At 46.1% G+C, this 25471-nt stretch overlaps 1 protein-coding gene across 1 annotated transcript; it reads right to left on the bottom strand.

Moving 5' to 3' along the window:
* On the bottom strand, positions 3652-14190 carry LOC102174628 (collectin-43). Its single transcript, XM_018042473.1, is given in 7 exon segments — positions 3652-5864; positions 5867-6121; positions 8258-8341; positions 8525-8641; positions 9032-9103; positions 9391-9498; positions 13256-14190. Coding segments are annotated over 7 exon segments (963 nt in total). The 5' UTR covers positions 13455-14190; the 3' UTR covers positions 3652-5736.

Raw genomic sequence — 25471 nt, forward strand, 5'->3', positions numbered from 1 at the left:
ACTTCACTTCATAGTCACCTCAGTTGTTGTTTTTTTTGCCTTTGTTGTTTGTGCTTTTAGTGTCATATCTAAAATATGATTACCAAGACTTGATGTTGAGGACCTGCTACCCTATGCTTTCTTCCAGAAGTTTTATGGTATCAGGTCTAATGTCTATGATTGATGTCAGTTAATGCGTTGTGTGTGTGTTATAAGATAGTGGTCCAACTTCATTGTCCTGCTTGTGCTGATCCATTTTTCTCAACACCACTGGTTGAAGCGACCATCCTTTTCCCGCTGGGTGGTCTTGGCTTCCTTGTCAAATATTTTGACCATATTTGGACAGTTTCTTTCTAGGCTCTCTATTCTGCTCTATTGGTCTGTGTCTATTTTTATTCTAGAACTATACTGTTTTTATTTCTATGGCTTTGGGTAGTGTATTTTGTATTGAGGAGGTGTGAGACCTCCAACTTGTTTCTTCTTAATCAGGATTGCTTTGGCTATTCAAGATCCTTTGTGGTTCCATACAAATTTTGGGACTTTTCTTCATATCTGTGAAGAATTCCATTAGAGTTTTGATAGGGATAGAATTGAATCTATAGATGATGACCTATATCTATAAATGTCTTATCTATCTCTAACTCTATGACCATTTTAACAATATTAATTCTTTCAATCCATGAACATCATAATCTTTCCTTTTGTTTGTGCTTTTGATTTCTTTCAACAAAGCTGTATACTTTTCATTGCACAGATAATTCATTTAAGGGGTTAAATTTTTTTCTAGGCATTTTACTGTTTTAAACTATTCAACATAGTTCTGGAAGTTTTGGCCACAGCAATCAGAGCAGAAAAAGAAATAAAAGGAATCCAAAGTGGAAAAGAAGAAGGAAAACTCTCACTGTTTGCAGATGACACGATCCACTACATAGAAAACCCTGAAGACCCCACCAGAAAATTACTAGAGCTAATCAATGAATATAGTAAAGTTGTAGGATATAAAATCAACACACAGAAATCCCTTGCATTCCTATACACTAACAATGAGAAAGTAGAGAAAGACATTAAAGAAACAATTCTATTCACCATTGCAACGAAAAGAATAAAATACTTAGGAATATATCTACCTAAAGAAACTAAAGACCTATGTATAGAAAACTATAAAACACTGGTGAAAGGAATAAAAGAGGACACTAATAGATGGAGAAATATACCGTGTTCATAGATTGGAAGAATCAATATAGTGAAAATGAGGATACAACCCAAAGCAATCTACAGATTCAATGCAATCCCTATCAAGCTACCAGCGGTATTTTTCACAGAGCTAGAACAAATAATTTCACAATTTGTATGGAAATACAAGAAACCTCGAATAGCCAAAGCAATCTTGAGAAAGAAGAATGGAACTGGAGGAATCAACTTGCCTGACTTCAGGCTCTACTACAAAGCCGCAGTCATCAAAACAGTATGGTACTGGCACAAAGACAGATATATAGATCAATGGAACAAAATAGAAAGCCCAGAGATAAATCCACACACCTATGGACACCTTATCTTCGACAAAGGAGGCAAGAATATACCATGGAGAAAAGACAACCTCTTTAACAAGTGGTGCTGGGAAAACTGGTCAACCACTTGTAAAAGAATGAAACTAGAACACTTTCTAACACTATACACAAAAATAAACTCAAAATGGATTAAAGATCTAAACATAATACCGGAAACTATAAAACTCCTAGAGGAGAAGATAGGCAAAACACTCTCCAACATAAATCACAGCAGGATCCTCTATGACCCACCTCCAAGAATCCTGGAAATAAAAGCAAAAATAAACAAATGGGATCTAGCAATCCCACTTCTGGGCATACACACCGAGGAAACCAGAATTGAAAGAGACACATGTACCCCAATGTTCATCGCAGCGCTGTTTATAATAACTAGGACATGGAAACAACCTAGATGTCCATCAGCAGATGAATGGATAAGAAAGCTGTGGTACATATACACAATGGAGTATTACTCAGCCGTTAAAAAGAATTCATTTGAATCAGTTCTGATGAAATGGATAAAACTGGAGCCGATTATACAGAGTGAAGTAAGCCAGAAAGAAAAACACCAATACAGTATACTAACACATATATATGGAATTTAGGAAGATGGCAATGACGACCCTGTATGCAAGACAGGGAAAGAGACACCGATGTGTATAATGGACTTTTGGACTCAGAGGGAGAGGGAGAGGATGGGATGATTTGGGAGAATGACATTCTAACATGTATACTATCATGTAAGAATTGAATCACCAGTCTATGTCTGATGCAGGATACAGCATGCTTGGAGCTGGTGCATGGGGATGACCCAGAGAGATGTTGTGGGGAGGGAGGTGGGAGGGGGGGTTCATGTTTGGGAATGCATGTAAGAATTAAAGATTTTAAAATTTAAATAAATAAATAAATAAAAAATAAAAGCTTCTGCACAACAAAGGAAACTATAAGCAAGGTGAAAAGACAGCCTTCAGAATGGGAGAAAACAATAGCAAATGAAGCAACTGACAAACAACTAATCTCAAAAATATACAAGCAACTCCTACAGCTCAATTCCAGAAAAATAAACGACCCAATCAAAAACTGGGCCAAAGAACTAAATAGACATTTCTCCAAAGAAGACATACAGATGTCTAACAAACACATGAAAAGATACTCAACTTCATTCATTATCAGAGAAATACAAATCAAAACCACAATGAGGTACCATTTCATGCCAGTCAGAATGGCTGCTATCCAAAAGTCTACAAGGAATAAATGCTGGAGAGGGTGTAGAGAAAAGGGAACTCTCTTACACTGTTGGTGGGAATGCAAACTAGTACAGCCACTATGGAGAACAGTGTAGAGATTCCTTAAAAAACTGGTAATAGAACTGCCTTATGCCCCAGCAATCCCACTGCCAGGCATACACACCGAGGAAACCAGAATCGAAAGAGACACATGTTCCCCAATGTTCATCACAGCACTGTTTATAATAGCCAAGACATGGAAGCAACCTAGATGTCCATCAGCAGATGAATAGATAAGAAAGCAGTGGTACATATACACAATGGAGTATTACTCAGCCATTAAAAAGAATGCATTTGAATCAGTTCTAATGTGGTGGATGAAACTGGAGCCAATTATACAGAGTGAAGCCAGAAAGAAAAACACCAATACAGTATACTAATATATATATATATATATATATATATATATATATATATATATATGGAATTTAGAAAGATGGTAACGATAACCCTGTATGCGAGACAGCAAAAGAGACACAGATGTATAGAACAGCCTTTTGGACTCTGTGGGAGAGGGAGAGGGTGGGATGATTTGGGAGAATGACATTGAAACATGTATAACATCATGTACGAAACGAATCGCCAGTCTAGGTTCGATGCAGGATACAGGATGCTCGGGGCTGGTGCACTGGAATGACCCAGAGAGATGGTATGGGTAGGGAGGTGGGAGAGGGTTTCAGGATGGGGAACACGTGTACACCCGTGGTGGATTCATGCTGATGTATGTCAAAACCAATACAGTATTGTAAAGTAAAATAAAAATAAATAAATAAAAAATAAATAAATAAAAATTTTAAAAATAAAATAAAATGGGTTAATTTCCTTTATTTTTTCAGATATTTCATTATCTTAGAAATGCTTATTTCAGTATCTTGATGGTGTTGGGAAGAGGGGTGGGGCTTGGGGGTCCTATTCAGAAAAGGCCAGAGAGGGCAGTCCCTCTGATTCCTGGAATCAAAGGAAAGAGTGGCTGGTTTCCTCTCTGGTCGAGGGGTATTCACCACCCTCTTCCATGAGCTTGTGTTTCATTCAGGCCTCATTCCAATTTCTGCACTACAGATGTCGTTTTAAATGTTTCTTTGCAGTACATTGTCAGTATAATCAACTAAGTATACAGGCCCATTGATCTAAAAATTTACAAGCCGAAAGTGTAAGTTCTGGGGTCAGATGGCCTTTTTCATGACTGAGTTGCAGCACCAGTCCTCCTGATCTTGGAGGGAGAGCAGTGAGCGCTCTTGAAGGGATATCTTAGTTCCCTGCCCATGGATGGAACCTGGGTACCCTGGATGAAACCCCAGGAATCCTAGCCAACACACCACCAGGGACTAAAGGCTAGAAGCAAAGTGACTCTGGCTCTTTCCCCCATTTGAAAGCAAGAATGTTTCAAGGAGGCAAAAACTGTAAATAGGTAAAAAGTTTACTATTAAAAACACAGCACAATGTATGGCATGGCACACAGAGAAACAGGTTGTTTATTTAAGACAGAAGCAAGGCAGAAATACGCCTCCAGAAAGAAAGGGTATGAGCATCCTCTCTAATGAGGAGGAGTGCGGTAAGCCAGAGCTAAGCAGAGACACACACCCATGGTGGAGTGTGGGAGTCCCGGATGAGGGGGAGAGCAGTAAAGATGTGACATAAATTAACTTATACGGGACGGTCCTTCAGGGTCTTTGCTTAACTTTGGATAATTATCATGTTAATTTCTTCACAACTGACTGGTCCATGGACCCTCCCCCAGGTACGTGTGAAACTGTTTTCTAAGATACATCCCTTCTCAGGGGCTTATGGGTGCATGTCCACACTTATTATGGGGTGGGGCCCCTCTCTTGTCCACCCCCAAGGAGCCTTCCTGAGCATGTGTAGACAGGGAAGTCTTTGTTGAACTCAGGAGTGGGCACCTTATATCTGTGCTTTAGCAGAGCTCAGCTTTTGCCACTAGCTTTGTCCTTGGATATCTAGGTGAGAATAAAGCTTGAATTTTACTCGACTTGACAAACACCATGGGTCTGGTCCAGAGGCACACCATCTCCTAACTTACTAAGTGTAGATTCCCTTCCTCTCTGTGTCTTGGTTTCCAGACACAGAGAAGGTTTTGACTAGGTTATCCCTGAGGCAGAGTGAAGATGAACATCCCTTGTATTTCAAGGCAGGAAGAGGTTGGGGGAAGAATCTGAACATGGTTGGACACCCACTCTGCCTGAAATGTCAGAAGGGATTAGAATTGTGCACGGTACATTTTCTGATGAGCCATCCACAGTCACATTGTCGTGGGAAGAAAGAGATCCTGGGCAGTCAAGGTCAAGGGTGAGGAGAGACTACTGGGTTTAAGGCCACTCAATCTGGCCAGAGAAGCTGGTGCTTCCCTCCACTGTGACCTCCAAGGTTGCCTTGGTGAGAGGAGTCTGGGGTTTGGAAAGAGGTCCAAACAGGGCTCTACCTGGGGGAGGCATCAATAGAAGGAATTTGAAACCATGGGAGAGAATGAGCCCAAGCCTAGAGTGAATGCAAGGAGAGAAAGGAGCCAGACCTGAGGCACCTGCTCCCCTCTGTGGATGTCCAGGAGAGGAAAGGGAAGGAGGAGGCAGTGACCAGTGGGGTCATATGCGGCCGATTGTTGGTGGATATGGAGGGCTAGACATCTATTTTGGTGAGGTAGGGGCACTGAATTTTTTAACAGGGGAGACTTGGAGACCTCCTTTTAGCCCTTGCCCCTGGAAAAGTAGGCTGTCCCCCCTTTTCTGTGTCAAGACTTCCAATGTGAAGACAGTTCAGAACTTTATTCTGAGGAAGGAGTTCCATAAGTGGCCTGCCTTGTGGCCTCATTCCGTGGCTCAGTGGGGAAGCTGTGAGCAGCAGAGGGTCACCTTTTTATTGGGATGTCGGCAGCACACAACCCTCGCATTGCCCCCTTCCTCCCCGGGGGCTCAGAACTCACAGATCACGAGGCGCTCCTCCGTGCATTCTATGTCATTCCAGTTGCCATTAGAATAGATCTCAAGACAGTTCTCTGGGCCTTTGTCTTTGGCCCTATTGTCGGGCTCCCCGGGGCGCAGTTGGAATAGACCAGTGACTGCCCCGTGGGGTAGGTGAACCTGCCCTCTCTGGAGATGTCATTCATGCTCAGGTAAGCATGCTTGTTCCTGGCTCTGATCAGCTGTGTCACGGCCTCATTCTCGGCTGCAGACCGTGGGGAGGGCAGCTGTCCCTCAGCCTCTCTGCAGACCTGCCGGGCACCCGAATATGATTTTACAGCACCTGACGTCTTGAAGATCTTCTCTCCAACAGCCAGGCCATCAGGGAAGAGCACCGCTAGGGGAAGAGGAGAGTCAGGCTGGGGATGTGGCAGCACCTAGACCTTGTGTTCCAACCAGAATCCCCAGCCTCCCATCTGGGTACCAGGGCACCAGATGGGAAGAAAGTGAAGCATTTGGTTCAGAGGAGCCCTGGACCCATGATGTGCCCTGTGAGTGGTGCCGTGGTCTCCAGGTACAGATGAGGACCCCAGAACTCGGGTGCTTATGTAAGAGGCCCAAAGTCGCCCAGCTGTCAGGTGTAGACAAGGATCAGACCCTGTTGGATGTGACGCTAAAGCTCCCACGTGCACGTTCTGTTCCTCCCCGTGATGTTCACCAGAATCCAGGATTTTAATTACTGTGTAAACAGGAAGGGCTTTGGCAGGGAAATGACACCATGCAGCCCAGGGCAGTTCCTGAGAGTGTGGAAAACACCAAACAGGCAGCTCACTCTCACGCTTGCTGACGACTGGGCGTGTGGAGCTGTCTGAGCGGTTCTGTGCTGTGTGAAGGGGTGATGAGAAAGGGGAGGACAGGGGTGCCTCTGCGAGCAGCCAACTGCTCACCTCTGCACCGGGGGCAATCCAGTGTTGGCTTCTGTATGCTCGCAGGTGATGCTACAGCCAGTCAGCCTCCCTGGACCACTGGGCAGGGGATCTGAGAGCTGTATGTGGCAGTTGGGGCAGGGTGGGATCAGCTTTGGAGAGAGCCCTGTCTGGGCCTCAGAAGGCCATATGTTCCGCCCCACACTGGCAATGTCAGCCCAGGTCAAGGGAAGGTCACTTCCCTTTGCAGAGTCTAATTTCTAATTTCTAAGGTAGAGGTACACTATATAACAGCATCCCCTATGTGGCGTGTTAAGTATCTTTTTTTGTGCCATCCCATCCACACCACTCTGACTACCAGGATCATTCATGGAAATCTTCAGGGCTCCTGAGAGGGCTCACTGGACTGGTTCAGAACCCAGGCAGCATCCTGACCCACTGCTATTTTCCTCTGAGTAGCTTCAAAAAGCAGTCGGAGACCAGATTTTCCACGGAGTCAGGGTGGCACCCAGACAGCCCTGGACAAGGTCAGTGCAAGCTCGTGTGCCATGATTGGTTACATCCCATTCATCTGGGTGATAGGTGTGCATATGTGTGCCTGTGTGTTCATGTATGTAGATGGTGTGGCCTGAGTGGTGATTAGGTACACAGGTGTGGCCAGCGCATATGCCCAAGTTCTCCTTTGTTTGTATCAGTCTCCATATGAGGGAGTAAATAGGTGTGCAGATATGCTTGTGCAAGGAGGAAGACATGAACTGCTGGAAATGCTCATCCCACTACTTCAGTACTTAGTTGGCTTGAGTCCATAGGAGCCAACCCTATATCTCACCAGATCAGGCCTCCATACACTCTGCACCTTCTCTTTTTTCAATCCCTGAGGTTTGATGAATAATGTGGATTCAAAGCTGACTTCAGAGAAAGCAGAGAAGGAGAAGGTGCCGTTGGTGGAGAGTCCCAAGGGCACAGGGCACTCAGGTGTGTGCTCCAGGAGGACTCGGCCTGATTAGGATCCGGCTTAGGGAAGAATCTCTGCTTTAAATACCTAAGCAGATGCAGGGAGAGTGCAGCACTGGCCAGACACTGGAGGCAGCTTGCCCCTGCCAGACTCAGAACATCTTTAGGGTGAGATTCTTGGTGGCCACACACCAAGGTCAGGTCCCCAGCAGCCTTGAACCAACAGGCAGCATCCCACCCCCGCTCTCAGGATCAGTCCTGGATTCTCTGCTGCTCTGAGCTGTGCAGCTGCTTCTCTGTGCACTTGCACACCTGGCCCCACAGAGGGAAGAAATGCATCGCGGGTTGGGTGACCCCTTGTCTGTCATAGGAATCCTCCCAGAGTAGGCTGGAGTGAAGTTCTGCTGAACTGGTGGCATGGACCGCATCCTCCTCCTTGTCTAGTGCGTCTACTTGAGCTCCTGGAGCTCGTGGGGGGCAGCTCTGTCCCAGCCCTGTCCTTAGCCCCGCTCCTGCCCTAGGTCTAGGTCCAGTCCCAGTCACGGTCCCAGCAAGTCCAATTTAGACCCAAGCCCAGAGAACTCCAAGCCCAGCCCAGCCTCAGTCTGAGGTCCGCCTTTGGTGGCAGCTCAGGGTCGGGTCCAGGAGCTCACCTTTCCTGTACTGAGACACTGTATTCCGGAGGCGTTGTATTACTCCCTCTAAGTTTGTCATCCGCTGCCTCAGAGTAGCAACTTCTGCAGGAGAGTGAGGCCAAGTAAACACAGATCCAGCCTGGGGTCACTCAGAGCCCAGGGCTCAGGGAAGTGTGATGCATCCTGGGGATTGGATAAGGACATGGGAGGCATGAGAGGAGGTGCTGGACTGAAGAGGGCCTGCTGGCCCCTCTGCATCCACTAGTGCCCCCAGAACTTTCTTACCTGGGACTGAAGTCTCCCCCTTTGCTCCTTTTTCTCCAGGAGTACCTCTGTCTCTCTTCAGTCCTGGGGGGCCCCTGGCTCCTGAAGGCCCCTGTGGACTGATGGCCCCAGCAGGTCCTGGGATCAGAGAAGTAGAAATGGATGAGTGCTGAAGATATATTTCAGCATTTTCATACCCACTCCCCACCCCCAAACATGGACTTCCTATCCCCCAGCCATACACCCTCCACCTTTACAAATATCCCTCAGTGCCTGGATCCTCTGCTTGCATCCTATCTGCACACTGACTGTCCCTTAACCCAACAACCAGCCTTCCCTCAATACACAGTCCCTGCTGCTCATACCACCCTCTCCCTGGAGACAGTTCCCAGAGCCCAACGCTGGCTCTCTCCCTGGAATGCCAGCTCTGACCTTGAGGGTGGTGGGGTGGGCACAGGAGAACATGAGCCCAGCCCCACGTCCATTGCTCGCCTGCTGCCCCAGCACTTCCAGGGGCTCCGGGTTCACCAGGGGCACCTCTCTCTCCTTTGAGACCTGTGGGGTCTGGGGAGCCCTGCATGCCTGGGGCACCCACTCCTCCTGAAGAAGGAACAAAGTGTGCTCAGCAGGTACCATTTCCTCAGCAGTGCAGCTTGTCACCAACAGGTCCAGTGAGAGAGTGACCCGGGAGACTGCTCCTGACCACTTGGTCTCCTCTAGGATATCCAGTCCGTGTGGGCATGTGGGGGGAGAGGCCCAGGCCAGGCCTATTAGGCAGGGAGGTCCCAGGCTTTCCAGGCACTGTGCACATACCCTGGTCCCCACCAGGGCTGCCAACGTCACCCCTCCTATATCCCTCCCTCACCCGTCACATATCACCCTCCTACCTTCAGGCCCAGGTTCTCCTTTGGGGCCTGGTGTGCCTGGAGGTCCCATGCTCCCCTGCCTCCCTGAGGGGCCCTCTCTTCCAGCTGGACCAGGCATACCTGGAGGCCCTGGGAAAAAAGACCAGCCTGGTTAGTGACACTGAATCTCCTTGGGAGTGGGAGTGCATAAAAGATGAGGCTACAAGATCTTTAGCCTCCTCCTAAAGATGTTGTCCCCCGAGAAGCTCCAGTCTTCCCTGAAATAACCCCATGCAAATCGAAGGCAGGAGGAGAAGGTGATGACAGAGAAGGGGATGGTTTGATGGCATCACCACCTCAAGGGACATGAGTTTGAGCAAACTCCGGGAAATAATGTAGAACAGGGAATCCTGGCATGCTGCAGTCCATGGGGTTACAAAGAGTCAGACAGGGACCTAGTGACTGAAATACAAAACAAGTGTACTTCAATGCCTTATCTCTTGGCCGTTTCCATTCATTTATTCTACAAGCATTCACTGAGATTCTACTACATACAAGGTGCTGTCCTAAATGCTGGGATTGCTAGTGAAAAAAAAAAAAAACTGATAAAACAAAACCCCTTCCTCATGGAGCTTAAACTCAACTATGTAGAAATACTTAACCAAAAGGAAAATGTTTAACATATGATAATCAGATCAGAATAAGTGCTACAGAGGTAAATTAAAGCCTAGAGAATTGGCGGGCGTGTCTTCTAAATAGGATGGCCAGAGAGGGAGTCAATGAGTGAAGCTGTGAAGGGGGTGAGGAGTGAGCCATGGGGATGTGCATGGACAGAGCAAGGACAGGGCCCTGGGGAGGCAGGGGGATGTGCGTGCTCAGGGACCAACAAGGAGCCAGTGTGGTCAGAGTCCAGGGAGTGTGGGAGGGGGGAAGGAAATGAGCTCAGAGAGATCAGCAGACTGGGTGGTGGGGATGCTGTGGCCTGTGAGGTTTCACTCCCAGGGGAGAATCGCCCCCCTGGATGGACTCTCTCACTGAATCCTTCTGGGCAGGAATCTCAGAGGCACTGAGGAAAGAAGGAATTGTCCCTGGAAATACAGCCCCCCAAGCAGGGTCCAGGTGTTATTGGCCCTGCACGACATGTCTGGGGCATCACCAAGTGACCCAGCACCACCCCCCACCTCTGCTCAAGGGTCTCTCCTCTCAGGCCCATCTTGTCCTTTACATCAGGTTCTTGGGAACCTGTATGTAAGAATCTGTGGGGGAGGTTGTCCCCAGTGCAGACTGTGGCCCCACCCAGCACTGCTGGTCAGGATCTGAAGATGCTCGGATCTCCAGGAAATTCTCAGACCTGTCACCGTTGAAGAATGACAGTGCCTGGATCTGGGGAGCCAGTGTGGAGCCCGGTCTTGGCCTGACTGTGCACTGTTCTCTCTCCAAGCACCAACCCAAGACCAGGCTTGGAATGCACAAGAAAGAGAACAGGTACATCATGCAGCTGAAGGCCACTGTAGGGAAAGTCCCTACCCCTCCCTTGCCCTGGGATTCAATTCAGGACCCTCTGGGAGGTAGAGAATGCTAGTACCTTGAATCAGTTCAGTTCAGTTCAGTCGCTCAGTCATGTCCAACTCTTTGCAACCCCATAAATCGCAGCACGCCAGGCCTCCCTGTCCATCACCAACTCCCGGAGCTCATTCAAACTCGCGTTCATTGAGTCAGTGATGCCATCCAGCCATCTCATCCTCTGTCGTCCCCTTCTCTTCCTGCCCCCAATCCCTCCCAGCATCAGAGTCTTTTCCAATGAATCAACTCTTCGCATGAGGTGGCCAAAGTATTGGAGTTTCAGCTTCAGCATCATTCCCTCCAAAGAAATCCTAGGGCTGATCTCCTTCATAATGGAGTGGTTGGATCTCCTTGCAGTCGAAGGGACTCTCAGGAGTCTTCTCCAACACCACAGTTCAAAAGCATCAATTCTTGGGTGCTCAGCTTTCTTCACAGTCCAACTCTCACATCCATACATGACCACAGGAAAACCATAGCCTTGACTAGACGGATCTTAGTTGGAAAAGTAATGTCTCTGCTTTTGAATATACTATCTAGGTTGGTCATAACTTTTCCTCCAAGGAGTAAGCGTCTTTTAATTTCATGGCTGCAGTCACCATCTGCAGTGGTTTTGGAGCCCAAAAAAATAAAGTCTAACACTGTTTCCACTGCTTCCCCATCTATTTCCATGAAGTGATGGGACCGGAGGCCATGATCTTCATTTTCTGAATGTTGAGCTTTAAGCCAACTTTTTCACTCTCCACTTTCACTTTCATCAAGAGGCTTTTAGCTCCTCTTCACTTTCTGCCGTAAGGGTGGTGTCATCTGCATATCTAAGGTTATTGATATTTCTCCCAGCAATCCTGATTCCAGCTTGTGCTTCTTCCAGCCCAGCGTTTCTCATGATGTACTCTGCATAGAAGTTAAATAAGCAGGGTGACAATATACAGCCCTGATGTACTCCTTTCCCTATTTGGAACCAATCTATTGTTCCATGTTCAGTTCTAACTGTTGCTTCCTGACCTGCATATAGTTTTCTCAAGAGGCAGGTCAGGTGGTCTGATATTCCCATCTCTTTCAGAATTTTCCACAGTTTATTGTAATCCTTGAACACCACCCCACTATTGAGTTTACCTCTAGGCAGCCTTATTAAGGCCCAGTTCTTTCATGCTGGAAGCTACTTTCTGTCTGTAAAGGACAGTCAGATACTTACAAAGACTGGGGTGTGTAGGAACCAGCAAGAAGGATCCTGCAAATGTTACTCATTTCCTTCTTCCCCAACCAAAATACAAACTAGAGAAAGTTCAAAGATCTCAGCTGATTCCCCCCACAGCCCAGGTTCAGTGCCATGGTGATGCCCTTGTCCTTGTTGCTGGTTCACTGAACTCTCACTTCTTGCCAGTAACACCCAGATCTTCTCCTGTGGGGCAGTGTTTCTCAGACACTTCCCTTAATAAGCAGTATCTTGGGAAACCTCAGGAGAATCCACCTGATTGCTGATTGCTTATTACAGCAAGAGGATGCAACATTATCCTAAAGCCTCACCAAAGAGAAAAAAAAGGGTGAGGGGGGGGCGGGGGGAAGGCTTGGCTCAACTATTTGTCACTGTGTGGTCATATTAGTCCCATCCAAAGATGAGCAAATTGAGGCTCAGAAACACTGAGTGACTTTTCCCTAGGGGACTCTGTTGTTGAAACAGAGCTAGTAGACAAACACAGCTGTGCCTGAAAAAGAAACTCATGTCCTTTTCACCTTCCAGGTTGGGTTTCACTTAGCATCTTTGTGTCACACTTGTCTTCCCTATCCATGTGTCACTTGTTAGACTTTTGGTGGGATTAACTAAACTACTCAAGAGAACTCCTAAGCACAGGGCTGGACAAAGAAATATAAGCTTCCTTTCTTTCCCTCTGTAATGTATTAAGGGAAAATCCTTTCATTCAGGCTTGAGTTTGGGGCCACACTTCCTCATCCTTTCTCACTCATCATGGAGTAGAATTCAATTAAATATTAAAAATCTTTAACTTGGAGAGGAACCCTTTAATCCAAATGGACAGTAATTAAGTTCTAGAGCAGATGACTACAAATACCAGTCATTTATTCTTTGTGTATTTTGGGTTGGTGGGAGTCAGAAGATTCTAGGGGAGGAATCAGGACAGCTGGTGATGAAGCTGGAGGCTCAGGGCAGTCAGTCTTAGCGAAGCAGTAAAGCCGTGTTTTAGGTGGGCTCAAAATCTGGGTGAAACCCACCCATTTAGGAAGAAGATCATCTATAAGGCTTCCCTAGCAGAAGACCCAGTTTCTGGCTTGGTTACAATCCCAGTGCCCACCCCTTCCCACAGGGACAGGCCCATGGTCCCAGCTCTACCTTGATCCCCCTTCTCCCCCCGGGGGCCTTCTCTCTCATCTCGTCCATCATGACCACGAAGGCTATCCGCTGGTGGGGCACACACAACCAGGGTGCAGGGATCGGTGAGTGTTTTCTCAGAATAGACATCCATTTCTTCGCCCAGGGAACTCTGGGACTGTGTGAGCAGGAGCAACATGGAGAGAGGGAGGAGAAGCATGTCCTAAGCAGAGGAACAGAGAGGGGGCTGCTCTTGGTCCAAGGACGAGGATTAGGGCTGGCCCAGCTCCTGGAGGGCAGGAGAAGCCCTTCCCCGATCTCCTCTCCCATCCTCTGGGGCCCAGAGCAGTGGGCTCCGAAAGCAGTTTCGGGAAAGTTAGGATAAGGTCTGGCCAGGGAGGACATGAGCGGACCAGCCGGGCCTCTGTCTGCTCTGCCAGCACATGGATCTACTCTCAGATGCTCTGTGTCATCCCTCTTTGGGCTTGTCATCCCTGCCAGGGGCACTGTGACCAGGGTGTAGAATTCCTCACTGAGGCCCCTGTCACCCCAGGAGGGACTCACTGGGGGCCCCGGGTGGGACCCTTCCCTCTCTGGGCCTGCTTATTCTTTTCTGTACCAGTAAGGTGGCTGACTTAGCTGTGACAATACAGATGCATTTCCTCTCACTTGCTGTTCTGGACAGACTAGTATTGGAGGTCTGCAGTGCTGTCTGAAGAAACCCAGTGTCCTAAACTGGGTGAGGTCTGTCCTGAGCACAGGATGGGTGCGTGACTGTGTGTTTACCAGGGTTTGTCATTCCTGAGCTCCACGAGAAAAGTCCCTGGCATACCTAGAGTCTGTCCAGACTTCCAAGAGGAGGTGGGCCAGCGGCCTCATGGAGGAAGGGACATGTGAAACGCACAGTTAGGGGAAGGCTGGCTTCAGGGGAGGAAATCACAGATGTCCAATAGAGCTTCCAGTTACCATCAGAAAGGAGCTAAGTGAGATCAGGGGTGGGTACAGGACATGGGTCAGTCCCACTGTTGGGCTTCTTTCTTCTCTGAGGCAGAAACTGTAAAGCTTTGACCATGGAAAGGGCTCAAGGGCATTGGAAAGACTTGAATGAAAGCCTGAGTGACCTGTGCAAACAAAGGACAGAGGTTCACTGGAAGGCTGAGGTAGTGGGAGGGAAGGGGCTTTCTGGCCAGAGAAGGGCCTCCTTCCAAGAGGACGATGAATGGCATTTTCCACAGGGACAATGGCATCAGAGATCTGGTTGGATGTCACATCCAACTCTCCCCTTCTCCCAGCCCAGGAAACACATCTCCCACCAAACAAAAGAACACGGTGCTCAGCATCCATTATTACCTTGTGCCCCTCCTCCAACACTCACCCTCCTAGACTGGAACAGCTATATAGACCCTGCCTTCCTCAGCACCAGTAGGATAAAGCACCCATTCAGGCAGGAAGATACTCACTGGACCCAGGAAAGCAAATTGAGAGGCTAGGACAGAAACACTCACAGTTGCTTCCTCTAGGGTTTCAGAACCTCCACACAAATTGACGTTCCTCAGCCACTATTGACTATTTATACCTGACCTGTAACCTGAGGTTCCAGTGCCAGTTTCCAGAGAAAAGAAGAACAAATTTTGGCTTGTTGACTCAGTCAATTTCGCCCCCACCTGGGTTCTGGACACATGCTGCTATTCATGACACTAAACACACACGAGAGTTCAAAGAGCACCCTCAGCCCACGATCGCATTGGTTCCTCACTGCAGCCCTGAGAGTTTAGTGGCAGCATCAGTGTCTGTGTTTCACGGATGTCCGGGAATCCAAGCTCCAGGGAAGACCAGCAGGTTGCACAATAATCTGGAGCTCTTGCAAAAGCAGCCTGTCTCTGCAGAGTCCAAGAAACAGTACCCGCTGTGCCCATTTCTCTTCCTTCTCACTCAGCATTACTGCTCAGACACTAGGAAAGAGCTGGGAGCTGCCTGGCAGATCTGAGCAGGAATGGGGCAGGTAGAGGGGCTGCTGAGGCAACAGCCTGTGGGAGAGTGTGTCTGGGAGAACTGCCACCCAACAGGGGTCACTCTTTTGCTTTCTGCTGTATCTAGGACAGCCCTCCACTTGTCTTTTATGGGATTGTTGTTGTTCAGTGGTTAAGTTGTGTCTGACTCTTTGTGACCCCATGGACTTCAGCATGCCATGCGTCCCTTAGTTCAGTTGCTCAAGTCATGTCCAACTCTTGGACCCAATGGACTGCAGCAAGCCAGGCTTCCTTGTCCATCACGAATTCCCAGAGCTTACTCAAACTCATTTCCATCGAGTCGGTGATGCCATTCAACCATCATATCCTCTGTCGTGCCATTTTCTTCCTGGCTTCAATCTTTTCCAGCATCAGCGTCTTTTCAAATGAGTTAGTTCTTCGCATCAGGTGGCCAGAGTATTGGAGCCATCCTCCCTTAACTTGACTGCCCTAATCTCTCCACTGTTTTAGCCAGTCTTTCTCCATTATGTGGCCCTAGTGGCCAGTTTGGATCCCCAAGCTGCTGATACACTGCTGTAACCATCAGAGGGAAGCTCTCATTCCCAGTGACTGTGGGCTAGTTGTTAGCATCTCTGCTTGCCTGTAGTTCCCTGTGACTTATTTCTTCCATCACCCCTTCCCTTAGGTCTCCACATCAGCAACCCCAGGTCTCCAGCCTCCCTTTTGGCCACCTCATTGGATGTGCTGACCTGCTCCTGGGCTTTGATGCTCCTTGTATGTTATGGAATCTATGATGTCAGCTTTCCTCAAAGGTAGGGAAAGGTCTTCTCTTTTCTATATTGCAATTTTTGGAAGCAAGATCCTGTAGCTCAGGACCTGGGCCCCTAAAGCTTGAGGTCTTCTCTATTCTATAAATAACACCCAGCTCCTCTATTCTAGGATCTTCACACACCACTGAGAGATCTAATCAGCATGGAGGTTGAACTGAACCCTTGCTCTCCTCTCCCCACAAAGCCTAATTGTCAAATCTTATCCTGGTGACTAGACAAACTCTCCTTATATATGGTGGCTTTCATTTCAGGAGTCCTGTACTTCATCTGGGCTTCCCTGGTGGCTCAGAGGTTAAAGCATCTGCCTGCAATGCAGGAGACCAGGGTTTGATCCCTGTGTCGGGAAGATCGAGACAAGGCAATGGCAACCCACTCCAGTACTCTTGCCTGGAAAATCCCATGGATGGAGGAGCCTGGTAGGCTGCAGTCCGTGGAGTTGCTAGGAGTCGGACATGACTGAACAACTTCACTTTCACTTTTCACTTTCATGCATTGGAGAAAGAAATGGCAGCCCACTCCAGTGTTCTTGCCTGGAGAATCCCAGGGGTGGGGGAGCCTGGTGGGCTGCCGTCTCTGGGGTCGCACAGAGTCAGACATGACTGAAGTGACTTAGCAGCAGCAGCAGCAGCAGCATACTTTAACTCTTCCTGCAAGTTGGTTTCTATTAACTCCTGCCTCTAGACTGTCAAATACATCCTTCATGCCCTTGGACCCCAGTATAGCACAGAATATGATGTTTCCTTTGTGTGACTTCACATTCCAAGGGAGACCAGTTCTATTTATGATCAAACCCAGACACTCCTGTGTCAGTGATACCCTTTGCTTTTCTCAATCCCACCGACACAGGTGAGAAGAATCAGATTTTAAATGGTGATCACAATGGCTTTCACACAGAGGATCACTGGACCACCCTCTCTTCCCAGACAGAATCCTGAATGACTGCACAGTTTCTCTAGGGGCTGATCACTGGTGCCGTACGGCAGTCCTAGCAACATCTGCTGTCCCTGGTGGACTTCATTAGCTGCACTTTCCTCAGAGCTAAGCTGTGTAGCCTCTGGTATTTTTCCAGATGTTTGTGCACATTACTGGTGAAGCTCCCAGATCAGTGGGCCCATGCAGGGTCAGGCCACTCAAGATGGCCTCCTCTTGTTCTCTGTTCATCCCCCTGCTTCACCAGTCCCTGCTTCACTCGCATGACCATCCAATCCTCTTAATTACAGGGCTTAATAGTAACTGCCTCCATGCTTGCTGCCCCGGCTGCTGGTTTTCTGGGTAACTGATGAGCCAACCTGATGTCAATACCCCTATAAATGGTAGGCTCCTCCCTCAAAGAGTGGAGATTGCCTCAGCGTGCTTCCTGCTGCCTGCTGAGCATGGCATGTTGTTGCTCGAGGACCCTTCCTCTTGGATGTTTGTCTGATGAGCTGTGGACTTCTTCCCCGCTGTCTCTCAGCTCTTTCTCCAGTCTCAAGGCTGGACACCTACAAGCGTGCAGGCCTGTGTGTTGCAGCCCAGCAACTGGTGAGTCAGCCAGGCGACTGCTGAAACCCCCCATGAGGGCCAAAATTTTGATGAATACAGATGGGACAGGAAAAATTATGGGGTTAATCTGGGGTGGCCGTCCACTAGCATGTGGGTTCCTGTGGAATCTGACTACTGTAAGAGATATTTTCTCTTCCATTATACTGATGCCATCCTGCTAACCTCAGTCTCTTTCCAGTTTAAAAGTAGCAGCCTGGTGCTTTGGGTTGACCTGACTGCATGGGGAGGGCTTGTGATACAGGCAAAACACAAGAGTCTGATTTTATTGCTTTTTACAAAGTACAAACATACCCCTGACCCACCACCTTAAAAAATTGACAGACACAGGCTCTAGGGACATAAACTTAGGGACAGGATTGGGAATTGGATGGGGCCAGTCACCCTGAACCATTCATTTGGAACCTGTGGAAATGGTGAAATAATAAGAGTAGCTTTGGGCTACACACACACACACAACACCCCCCACTTAAGCAGCCATGAAGTTCAGAAATGGACTGATAAAAATGTCATACCCTGGAGATTCCACCTGCCCTACAGCCATACCACTGCCAGGCTAATTGAAGGATGAGTGGACTACTTAAAAAACAACTTATAAAGGAAACCCACTGTCTCAACCGGTGAACCAGTAGGCTAACTTCAGTCCCACAAACTTGTAACTAAATATTTCAGGAGCAATCACTCCAGGGCCTACGTCATGTTAACCAAAGGCAACAAGTCATCACCATCTGAGTTGAATGATTAACCACCCAAGGTCATTGCCAGCTAACGGTCAGGAAAAGAACTCACTTTTGTCCTTGCCACAGGATCTACCCCACAGGGAACATATTGTAAATGGCCCTGGGACTGGTAGGGAAGTCCCCCATGTTTTAGGTTTGCAGCCCCGTGGGGGTTAGTATTAGTACCAGAAGGGGACTTATAGATTTCATCTGGCCCCACCTAAGATAATGAAGCCAGGCCTCTTAATGGAGAAAGGCACCATTATATTAACACTCTGGTCTGTCACACCCTCTCCACTATTTGATACCGGCTATGGGAAATAGATGGGGAAGCAGTGGGAACAGTGTCAGACTTTATTTTTGGGGGCTCCAAAATCACTGCAGATGGTGACTGCAGCCATGAAATTAAAAGACACTTACTCCTTGGAAGAAAAGTTATGACCAACCTAGATAGCATATTCAAAAGCAGAGACATTACTTTGCCAACAAAGGTCCATCTAGTCAAGGTTATGGTTTTCCCAGTGGTCATGTATGGATGTGAGAATTGGACTGTGAAGAAAGCTGAGCACCAAAGAATTGATGCTTTTGAACTGTGGTGTTGCAGAAGACTCTTGAGAGTCCCTTGGACTGTAAGGAGATCCAACCACTCCATTCTGAAGGAGATCAGCCCTGGGACTTCTTTGGAGAGAATGATGCTGAGGCTGAAACTCCAATACTTTGGCCACCTCATGCAAAGAGTTGACTCATTGGAAAAGATTCTGATGCTGGGAGGGATTGGGGGCAGGAGGAAAAGGAGATGACAGAGGATTTGATGGCTGGATGGCATCACCAACTCAATGGACGTGAGATTGAGTGAACCTCGGGAGTTGGTGATGGACAAGGAGACCTGGCGTGCTGAGATTCATGGGGTCGCAAAGAGTCGGACACAACTGAGTGGCTGAAATGAACTGATGCTGACTGAGGTTGCGTAATGGTACTGCAGCCCAAGACAATACCGTAGACAGGGGTGGCATTATGTCAGAGTGGTGCTGCTGCTTGGATTTTCTTAATGGTCATGATTTTCCCTGCATTGAGCCTGTTAAACATCTTATATTTCACCTCAAGTCCGAGCAGAGGGGATCTGTTTGCAGACAGGGCAACAACAGTAACCTCACTACTAAATGAGTCTGATTGTTGGGTCCACAGCAAGATGCCTTTGTTGTCTTCCTCTGGAATTCCATGAAAAATTGACCCAATTAGTGCCTGGCTCCAAAGTTAGCCCATCTTTTGGACTCTCTAGCTGCTGTGGTGTGTATTGTATCTATGGGATCTGTTTGCAGTGCACCTTGATATCCCTGACCCCAGGGATATTAAGGAAGGAAGGGGTCCAGATATTGTGGGGGTCGGGCAGGTTATGTAGGGGATTAGCAGGCCATTCAAGATAGCTTTTCCCTTGTTCTCTCTACATCCCCTGCTCGACCAGTCCCTGCTTCACATGACTATCCAATCCTCTTAATTATAGGGCTTAACTAGAAACTGCCTACATGCTTGCTCCTACCTTAGCTTCTGGTTTCCGTGGTAACTGATAAGCCAACCTGATGTCAATTCCCCCTGTAGATGGCAGCCTCTCTTCCTCCATTGTCACAGATTGCTGGCCTCTCCTGCCTGCCATCCATGGCAGCATGTTGCTCCAGGACCCTCCACTTCAGACATGTGGGATCCCCTGTCAAATGATCACTGATATCTTTTTCACTCTGTCTTCAGTCTCAAGGCAGGGCATCTACAAGGCTCGCAGGCCTGTGAGGTACGCACAACAGCAGTTAACACGGGGCTTGGGTCCCAGGGAAGAGGCAGGGAGGCAGCACTGGGGCCTTCTGCCAGGGCATTCCCAGACTACTTCTGCTCTGTTCTGTGTGCTGAGTTCTTTGATTCTAAAGCCATGTCTAGGGCAGAAAAAAACGGTGACATGGACATCAGAAGAAGTAAGAATCCAGTTCGGTTTCCCACCAACCTGTCAGGCAGAGGGCAATATCTCTTGGGCCTAATCTTGGGGTTGTATTTATACCCTTCATCTGGTCCTTGCAAACTAGGTGTAAATTCAGGGCAAGCGTCTAACCTGGCTAGCTGTGGCTCCTCCACTGGTTGGTTGAAATGGTGGACTTCTCACTATTACACTATTGCGTCTCTTTCGCTTCTGTCTCCTGAAAGTTGATGTCTTAATATCTCCCATTTTTTGAGTCCTAGGGTAAATAGTGATCTGCCTCTCAGAGGCCCATTTGAATGGATGGTCAAGGATTATCCTTGGTCTGTGTGTGCGTGGCAGGGGGAGCTGAAAGGGGTTGGGGGGGGGGGTGGGGGAGGTGGATTATCCTTGTTTCCACCCCAATTGCCTCTGGTTGAAAAAGGTTATCTAAGTTATGAAGATAGTGGTTTGCGGCATATCAGAGTCTAAGGCCTCAGCTATATAGGTGTCCCTTAAAGCCTTTCCCCTATCTGCTAAGAACTGTGATCCAAATGAAAAGCCACCTTCTGTGGCTCAGATGCCTCCATGATACAGACATGGATTGAAAATTATGCCTTCGGTGCCTGTGCCCACTTGATGTGACTACAAGTGGACATATGTTCAGACACAGGCTCCCACCAAGTCCAGATCAAAAACACCTGAGACTTTGATCAATACACTTCTTACAAGGCTATACCAGGAGAGGCACTCTCCTGATGAGGCTGAATCTCCTTTCCTTCCATGAGGAACAGAAGAACACAATGTCTGGCAAGCCAGTTGAAGGAGGATCATAAGTTCTTGAATCTTTCAGAGACTCTGATATACCCCAAGCCACTATCTTCATAACTTAGAGAACATTTTTCAACCAGAGGCAATTGTGTTTCCACCCCAACCAAGGATAAAGGGACTGACCCTAGATGATGAGGTTATCCTGAGGGGTAGAGGAGGGTGGATTTGGGGGCAGGGTCTGTATGGGCTCCCAGGGTTCTCTGGCCCAAGATTCTGATAAACCAATATTACCTTTGTTTGCATATTTACTTCAGGACTTACCAAACAGGCACTCCTCAGCACAGGTGTACCTTCCAGATAATGGATAAAGTAATAAAGAATGTGCCCAACAATCCTTCATTGTTTCATGGACTTTCTTTCTTGACCATCCATTCAAATGCACCTGGAACCACTCAGCCACCTATGGCCACATGTGTTCCCAAGGAATGCACTTTAACTCCTAGGATTTGAGTTAATGCTGTCTTGGGCACCCAAAAGGTATCAAGATAAATATGTCTTCCTGGGAGTTACCTGGTAGCCTTGTGCTTAGGATTCCCAGCTTTCACTTCTGTGACCCAGGTGCAGTTCCTGGTCAGGGAACTGAAATCCCATAAGCTACATGGTCTGGCCAAAACAAAAACCAGAAAAAGAAAAAAGTCTTCTTCCCCACGTGCTCTCAGCTTGGAGTCCCTGTAACCCATACCTTATTGGTTTTGCTTGCTTTTGGTTGCAGCATGGGAGACCCTAGTTCCCGGACTAGGTATGGCACCCATGCCTCCCGTGTTGGAAGCACAGAGTTTTAACCCCTGGACCTCCAGGGAATTCCCCCATAGCCTTCGGGAACTCTAACATTTGCAAAAATCTTACCTCTAAGTTGCTTTACTTTATTTGTTGGTAGTCCAAATATGGCTTCTCCTAGAATAGTTTTCTTTCTAGCTCTCCCTGATGGCTAGATACATTAAGTTTTCTTTCCTTTTTATGTGGACTATTCCATTCAAAATTATTCTACAAGTCTGGTCTCTAACTGTCCTGTGTCAAACCCATCTGAAACATTACAAAAAAGAGATCCTGCTCTGAAAACTGGGAAAATGGATTTGATTTTAATCTGGAGATCTCATGCTATTTATTGTTGATTATTCCGTAGTACTGATTCAGTGATCAAGGACAATGTACCATCAAGTTGACCCTGTTGCTTGCATTCTCGACAGTGTTCACGTGTGACTTCATTTTCTACTATGAGGTGAATAAGCAGGACAGTTTCCTTCCCCATCAGTGAATGGACCAAACCAAGTTGTCCTCCATTGGTAGAAGATACAGAAAAATTCATATGTAATCCTTCATATTCTATGATATAACTTGCAAAAATTTCTTAGCAAAATACTTTATATACACTATTGATTCATCATGTGAGCCCAGGTTGTCTCTACCTTGACCCTGAGAGATAATGGAAGAGAAATTCAAGCCTACCTGGATTCTAGTTCCTGGAATGCCAATTTCTTTTTTGATTGAAACACACTTAACACACAGTACTGTATAAATTCAAAGTGTTGTTGTTCAGTCTCTCAGTCATGTCCGACTCCTTGTGACCCCATGGACGGCAGCATGCCAGGCTTCCCTGTCCTTCACCATCTCCCGGAGCCTGCACAAACTCATGTCTATTGTGTCAGAGACGCCATCCAACCATCTCATCCTCTGCTGTCCCCATCTCCTGCCAAACCTAAAGTGTACAACATATTAATTTGATGCATATGTATATTGTAATATGATTTCCATTGCTGTGATAATTAGCACCTCTATCATAAAACTTAATTTCTTTTTGGTGAATGAAATATTACATTCTAGTACTTAACATACAATAGAATATTGTTGTCTGTATTCACTATGTGATGTATTTGATCTCTGGGACATATTTATTACTTGTTGCAAGTTTGTACACGACAAAATATGTTCTAACTCCTCCCACAGCCTGCTGATTCCCCTAGAAACCGTATACTCTGTTTTTATGAATTTGGCTGTTTTTCATTTCCGAGTGTAAGTGATATCTTAAGTATTTGTCTTTCTCTGCCTGACTTATGTCACTTAGTCTAATGTCCTCAAGATCCATCCATGTTGTTGCAAATGTCAGGATATACTTCTTTCTTATGGCTGAATAATATTCCATTGTGCAAATGTCTATATCTCATGTTCTTTATCCATTTATTTGTTGATGGGCACCTAGTTATTTTTATATCTGAGCTACTAAGAATAATGCTATAAAAAACATAGGAGTGCATATTATCCCTTTAAAAACCTGTTTTCATTTCCTTAGGTAGATCTGTTTAATTTTTTGAGGAATCTCTGTGTTGTTTTCCATAGTAGTGAACCGACTTGCATTCCGACAAAGAGTGTACACAACAAGTTCACTTTTCTTTTCCTTCTTGTCAAAACTTGCCATCCCTTGTCCTCCTGGTGATAGGCATTCTGAAAGGTGTGAGGTGATAGTTTATTGTGGTTTTGAGGCATATTTCTCTGATTAGTTACCTTGAGCATCTTTTCATGTACCTGTTAACCATTTATGTGTTTTCTTTGGGAAAATGTTTGTTTCATCCCTTTGCCTATTTTAAAATCAGATTGCTGTTGAGTTCTATGAGTTCTTCACATGTTTTGGATATTAACCACTGTACTTGGTTTGCAAAAAATTTTCTCCCGTTGCTTGTCATTTCAGTTAATTGTTTCTTTTGCTGTGCAGAGGCTTCTAAATTTGATGTGGTCACATTGGTTTTTTGTTTTTGTTGTGTGTGCCTTTGGTGTCATATCTAAAAACTCATTACCAAGACCGATGTTGAAGAACTTCCCCCCTGTTTTCTTCCTGGAGTATTATGGTATCATGTCCTATATCTATGATTGATCTCGAGTTAATATTTGTGACTGTTTTCTGATAGCTGTCCAGTTTGATTGTTCTGCAGCTTGATCCACTGACTGAAGAGACTGTCCTTTCCCCACTAGGTGTTCCTGGCTCTCTTCTCAAATATTTTAAAAATATTTATATGGTTCATTCTGGATTCTTTGTTCTGTTCTACAGGTCTGTGTGTTTATTTTTATTCTAGAACCATATTATTACTCTTGATTGTGGTATATTTTTAAATCAGGAGGTGTGAATCTCCAACTTTGTTCTTCCTCAGAATTACTTTGGCTATTCAGGGTCTTTTGTGATCCCACAGATGTGGGACTTTTGTTTCTATTTCTAAGAAGAATTCCATTAGAATTTGAAAGGAATGGAATTGAAACTCTAAGTGTTGACCTATATCTATAAATCTATTTTCTATATTTAAATCTATGATCATTTTAACAATATTAATTCTTTCAATCCATAAACATTGAATGTCTTTCCTTTTGTTTTTGCCTCTGACTTCTTTCAACAAAACTGTGTACTTTTCATTGAACAGATATTTCACTTAAGTGATTAAAAATTTTTTAGGCATTTTATTTTTTAAGCTATTGAAATGTGCTAGTTTATTTTTTTCCAGATATTTCATTTTTTGTTATATACTAATACTGATTTCTGTATGTTGATTTTTTTTTTTTTCAGTTTTACTGACTTTGTTTCCAACAGTTTTGGTTTGTCTTTGGGATTTTCTGTATGTAAAGTTATATGCAAGGGATGACAATTTACTTCTTTTTTATTTAGATGCATTTCATTTCTTTGTGTTGCCTAAATATTCTGGCTGGGACTTCCAGTGCTATGTTGAATAAGAGTGATAAGAGAGTATCTTTCTGGCTCAGCTGGTAAAGAATCTGCCTGCACTTCAGGAGACCTGGGTTTGATTCCTGGGTTGGGAAGATCCCCTGGAGAAGGGAAAGGCTACCCAATCCAGTATTCTGGCCCAGAGAATTCCACGGACTGATTAGTCCATGGGGTCACAAAGAGTCAGACACGACTGAGAGACTTTCACTTTCACTTTCCTTGTCTTGACAATGATCTTGGAGAAAAATCTTTCAATTTTTCACCATTGTGTAGAGTGTTAGCTGTGAGTTTGTCATAGATGGCCTTTATTATGTTGAGCTGCATTTCTTCTATACACAATAGGTTGAGGATTTTTATCATGAAATGATGTATTGTGGCAAATAGTTTTCCTGCATCTATTGAGGTGATCGCATAATTTTTATCTTTCATTCTATTAATGTGATGTGTCACAGTTATTAAGTTGTATATGTTGAACCATCCCTGCATCCCAGGGATAAATCCCAATTGGTCATTTTATAAAATCCTTTTAATGTGTTCTTGAATTTGGTTTACTAATATTCTTTGCATCTATATTCATCAGGGATATTGGTCTATATAGTTTTCTTTCCTTATACTGTCCTTATTCGGCTTTGGTATAAAGTAATTCTGGCCTTGCAGAATACATTTGGAAGTACTCCCTTCACTTCAATTGTCTGCAAGAGTTTTA

The sequence above is a fragment of the Capra hircus genome, chromosome 28 (genome assembly GCF_001704415.2).
Source record: "Capra hircus breed San Clemente chromosome 28, ASM170441v1, whole genome shotgun sequence".
Classification (NCBI taxonomy): domain Eukaryota; kingdom Metazoa; phylum Chordata; class Mammalia; order Artiodactyla; family Bovidae; genus Capra; species Capra hircus.